We start from the raw sequence: 5,393 nt of genomic DNA, 5'->3' as shown, positions 1-5,393 counted from the left end.
TTTCTTTTTTTTTCATTGTGTTTTCTTTCTTTGTTTTCTTTCACTTTTCTTGATTTCCTTATTCTTTTCTTTCTTTTCTTTTTTTCTCTTTTTTCTTTATTTTTAGTCAGATTCTTCTTTTCTTTCTTTTCTTTTCTTTTTTCTCAATTTATTTTTTTCTTCTTTCCTGTGTACTTTTTTCTTCGTCTTGTATCATTTTCTTGTTTTCCTTCTTGATTTTCTTGATTTTCTTTCTTTTCTTTCTTTTTTTTTTTTTTTTGTGTCAGTCATTCACTCTGATGAATTGACAGACACACTCACTCACTCACTCACTCACTCACTCACTCATTCCTTCTTCACTTCTGCCTCTCTCTCTATAATCTCATTCCTCTCACTCACTCTCTCTCTCTCTCTCTCTCTCTCTCTCTCTCTCTCTCTCTCTCTCTCTCTCTCTCCCTCCTGCCTCTCTCTATCTCTCACTTTTCCTCATCCCCTCACTCTCTCACTCATCTCCTCACCTCTCCCCTCTCTCGTTCTCCTTCCTCTCACTCACCAAACACCACCTCACTTTCCCCTCACTTTCCTCCCTCCCTGCTTTCCTTCCTCCCCTCACTCCCTCCCTGTCTCCCTCTCTCTCTCTACTCATTCACTCATCTCCCTTTCTCACTCACCACTCACTCCCCTTGCCTTTCTATCTCTCACTCCCTGTCTCTCTTATTATTCTTTATTCTCTCTCTCTCTCTCTCTAGTATTTTCATTCTTTTACTCTCCTTTCCCCTATCCTTCTTCCTTCCTTTGTTCCTCCTTTCTTTCTCTCTCTCTCTCTCTCTCTCTCTCTCTCACCACGACTATTTTCCAAGGCTACTGTGATGATTAGCCAGGTTTTCAAGTGTTTCTCCTATTAATAATGTGGAAATCTTGTTAATTTGTCACTAGAACCGTAAAATACACCTTTACTCCTTCAATACTGGGACACATTTTTACCTTGAGATTTGTGTACGATTAGACCATTTTGTTGACATTAGGAAGGGTCTATGGAGGTCAGAAGATTAGTGGCCAGAGTCTTCACTATTTTAATCTGTACTTAAGTTTCTGAGGCTGTACAAAATCGCCAAATAGCAAGCAGAATGAATATGGAAATGCGTCATGGTACTGAAGGGGTTAAAAAAAAACTCGTGTAGATTTAGATAAAGCCTTTTGAAATAGAAATGTTTGAAAATACGAACCTCTCTTACTCACCAGAAGAAATGCTCCTCCATCACCACCCTCATGTTAATAATGTAGAAATCTTGTTAATCTGTCACTACAACATAAAAACACCTAAAAACTCGTGTAAATTTAGATAAAGCCTTTTGGAATAGTGAAGGTAAAGCTCAGAAGTGTTTCTCACCATCACTGTTTACCAAAGGCTCCAGAATACCAGCTTTTGTGGTTCTCTCTGTCTAAAAAAACCCATATTGTAAAACGCTTCACTCTCTCACCATCACTGTTTACCAAAGGCTCCAGTTGAAGGTACTCGTGTTTTTAAGAGCATTTTTGTGATTCTGGTGATGGATTGGGACGATTTCTAGTTTACTGAAAGGGGAAACTGTCTAAAAAAAAACCGTCTAGTCATTTTTGTGGCCTTGAAAAATTGTGGTGAGAGAGAGCAAGGTGTTTGGGAATACTGGCCAAATCTCTCTCACTCACCAGGCGCCATATTCAGTAACGCATTCTTCTCTCACCGCGACCATTTTCAAAGACCACAGTTACCCTTACCCGAGTTCCAAGGAGTGTATTTCCTGTTGACAATGCAGAAAACTTGTTAACATGTCACTAGAATTACAGAAACACTCTTAAAAACCTGTGTCACTTCAGCTGGAGCCCTTTGAAAAGAGTGAAGGTGAGACGTGGAAGTGTTTCAGAATATGGGCCTAGAAGAAATGCTCCTCCATCATCACCCTCATGGCGTGTGCTGTGGCCCTCTGCACCTAGTTCAAGGTACTCGTGTTTTTAAGAGCATTTTTGTGATTCTGGTGATAAATTGGAACGATTTCTAGTTTACTGAAAGGGGAAACTGTCTAAAAAAAACCCGTCTAGTCATTTTTGTGGTATTGGAAAACTGTGGTGAGAGAGCAACGCGTTTGAGAATACGACCTAAATCTCTCTCACTCACCAGGTACTCGTGTTTCTGTGGCCTTGGAAAACTGTTATAGTGAGAGAGAGCAAGGTGTTTGAGAGGTGTCCAGTCAATTGGTCCCTAAGTGATTGGTACTCTTGGCGATCAACTGTCTAAAGTATCAGTTGTCTAGTGGACCAGATGACCTGAGTACCAATCGCTAGGGGACCAATTGACCTGCACCCGTTTGAGAATACTGGCCTCCCACTCACCAGAAGAAATGTTCCTCCATCATCACCCTCATGGCGTGTGCTGTGGCCCTCTGCTTTGTACCCAGGTTAGAGCTCAGGTGTCTGTCGAATCGCTGGCTCAGGTGTTGGATGATAAGGTGCGAGTCTCCTATTTCCTCCCCATCAAGGCTCACCCATGGACACTTCCCCTTAGGTCCCAGCGGCTCCTCAAAGTCCACCTGGGGAAGAGGGGAGAGTAAGGGGAGGGATTGAGAAAAGAGGGGAAAAATTGAAAGACGATGGATGAGGATGAGAGAAAAGGGAGTGGGAGAGAGAGAGAGAGAGAGAGAGAGAGAGAGAGAGAGGGGGGGGGAGAAGAAGAATAGAAGAATAGAATAGAATAGAAGAGAAGAGAAGAGAAGAGAAGAGAAAATCAGGGAAAATTGAATAAAAGGAGATGAAATAGAAGGAAAGGAAGAAGATAAGGAAAAGTAAGGATGGGAAGAGGAGAGACAGGAAAGGGAAACAAGAGGAAAAATGGAAGAGGAAGAAGAGGAATGGGAGATACGAAGATTAGGAAGAGGGAAAAATTAGAAAAAATTAAATAGGATAAGAGAGAGAGAGAGAGAGAGAGAGAGAGAGAGAAGAGAGAGAGAGAGGAAGAGAGAAAAGAAGAGGAAGAGGGGAATGAAGTAAAGGAGGTTAGGAAGAGAAGGAGAGATTAGAAAGAGGGGAAAATGAAAGAGGAAATGAAAAGGAAGAAGAATAAAAAGGAGATTAGGAGGAGGAGAAGAGGAAAAAAGGAAAATTAAGTTTAAGGAAATGGACGAGGGAAGATTAAGAGGGGAAAAAGAGAGAAAGAGGAAGAAAAAAAGGGGAAAGAGAAGGAAATAGAGGAAAGAAGAGGAAATGAGAAGAAACTGAGGGGAAAAGGCTTAGTAGAGATGTATGTATGTATGTATGTGTGAGGGGAAGGAGGGGAGTGTATGGAAGTAAAGGGTTAAATGAAGGAATATGTCAGGCTGAGAAGGATGATGAAGGATGGAGTCTTGGGATCCTTCGTGTAATCCTTCTCTTAAAGCTTGTTGTTGTTGTTGTTGTTGTTGTTGTTGTTGGTTGGTGGTGGTGGTTGTTTTTGGTGGTATTATTATTATTATTGTTATTATTATTATTATTGTTGTTATTATTATTATTATTATTATTATTATTATTATTATTATTATTATTATTATTATTATTATTGTGGTTATTTTCTTACAATGAATGATAAGTATTTTTTTTTTATTTTACTGAAAGAAATTATACACACACACACACACACACACACACACACACACACACACACACACACACACACACTTCACAAGCCAGATGACCGGGTTCGATTCCCCGGCCGGGTGGAGATATTTGGGTGTGTCTCCTTTCACGTGTAGCCCCTGTTCACCTAGCAGTGAGTAGGTACGGGATGTAAATCGAGGAGTTGTGACCTTGTTGTCCCGGTGTGTCCCAAGATCGGAAACAATGAGCTCTGAGCTCGTTCCGTAGGGTAACGTCTGGCTGTCTCGTCAGGGACTGCAGCAGATCAAACAGTGAATTACACACACACACACACCGCGTCACGCTCGACTCACAATCGAGAGGGCCGGGTTCGAGTCCCGGCACGGCGAGGCAAATGGGCGCGGCTCTTAATGTGTGGGGTGTGTTCACCTAGCAGTAAATAGGTACGGGATGTAACTGGAGGGGTTGTGGCCTCGCTGTCCCGGTGTGTGGAGTGTGTTGTGGTCTCAGTCCTACCCGAAGATCGGTCCATGAGCTCTGAGCTCGCTCCGTAATGGGGAAGACTGGCTGGGTGACCAGCAGGCGACCGAGGTGAAGTGAATTACACACACACAACACCAACAACACCGCAACACACCTCAACACACCCCCAAAACAAACACACCCAAACACACCAAACACACCCAAACACCCCAAAACAAACTAACCAAACACACCCCAACACACCCCAACACCCCTAAACACACACCCTTCCTTTCCCTTCACCCTATCACCTTCCCTAATTCCCCTTCCCTCACCCACAATCCCCTATCCCCTTCCTTGTATCCCCTCAACACATCACAACACCCTAAAACACACCCAAACACCCTCCCATCCCCTGCCATCACCAGCCTCCCCTCCCCCACCCCTCACTTCCCCGTCCACACCCACCAGGTAAGGAATGCAGGCCAGACGAAGGTAGCTCTCCAGTTTCATGACGAAGGGGGAGAGACTCGGACAGGAGGTGCCTCTGGGGAAGATATGAAGCACCACCACGCCCTTGCCCGCCTCGCCCCACCGCGCCCTGGAGAGAGAGAGAGAGAGAGAGAGAGAGAGAGAGAGAGAGGAGAACAGAGAGACTACTATTACTACTACTGCTACTACTACTATTACTACTACTATTACAGCAACAAAAGGTACTACTACTACTACAGCAACAAAAACTACTACTACTACTACTACTACTACTACTACTACTACTACAGCAACAAAAACTACTATAACCACTACTGTATACAACAAAAACAACAACAACAACAACAGCTACTACTACTACTACTACTACCACCACCACCACTACAACAACAACAACAACAACTACTACTACTACTACTACTACTACTACTACTACTACTACAACACCCACCTTCGCTGCCTTCGTCGTAAACACAGCACAGACTTCACCACCACCACCACCACCACTCCGACCACTGCTGTTACCGTGAGGGGCCTCCTTCCCCCGCCGCCCAGCCACCTCACCACCCCGCCCCAGTCCCCCAGGTAGGCCCATTCCCCCGCCAGCCTGCAGGGAGAAGAGTGGCTTGAGATGATGAAGGTAATTGGAGGGTTTAAATACAGTGATGGGAGAGTGAGAGGGAGTGATGGGGGAATAGTTGTGATGGGGTGATGGGGTGATGGGAGGAATGTGGTTGTTGTTGTTGTTGTTGTTTTGTTTTTTTTTTATTTTTCTTCTTTTTCTGTTTTTTTTTTCTTTTTTTTTCTTTTTTCATGTTTTCTTTTTCTTTTCTTTTTTCTCCTCCTCCTCCTCC

General features: G+C 43.6%; 1 protein-coding gene across 1 annotated transcript in view; it reads right to left on the bottom strand.

The window, feature by feature from the left end:
• Positions 1-5,087, bottom strand: part of LOC123517734 (failed axon connections homolog) — a 22,929-nt gene extending 17,842 nt beyond the window's left edge. Inside the window, exons 1-3 of the mRNA XM_045278142.1 lie at positions 4,991-5,087; positions 4,516-4,648; positions 2,350-2,546 (exon numbers count right to left, since the gene is read on the bottom strand). Of these exons, the coding sequence (XP_045134077.1) occupies positions 2,350-2,546; positions 4,516-4,560 (242 nt within the window). The 5' untranslated portion in view covers positions 4,561-4,648; positions 4,991-5,087. The remainder of the gene's footprint in view (positions 1-2,349; positions 2,547-4,515; positions 4,649-4,990) is intronic.
• Positions 5,088-5,393: the final 306 nt, after the last annotated feature.

Source organism: Portunus trituberculatus, chromosome 6, assembly GCF_017591435.1.
Source record: "Portunus trituberculatus isolate SZX2019 chromosome 6, ASM1759143v1, whole genome shotgun sequence".
NCBI lineage: Eukaryota > Metazoa > Arthropoda > Malacostraca > Decapoda > Portunidae > Portunus > Portunus trituberculatus.
Note: the sequence above shows the minus strand (reverse complement) of the source record. Positions and strands in the feature narration are given on the sequence as shown.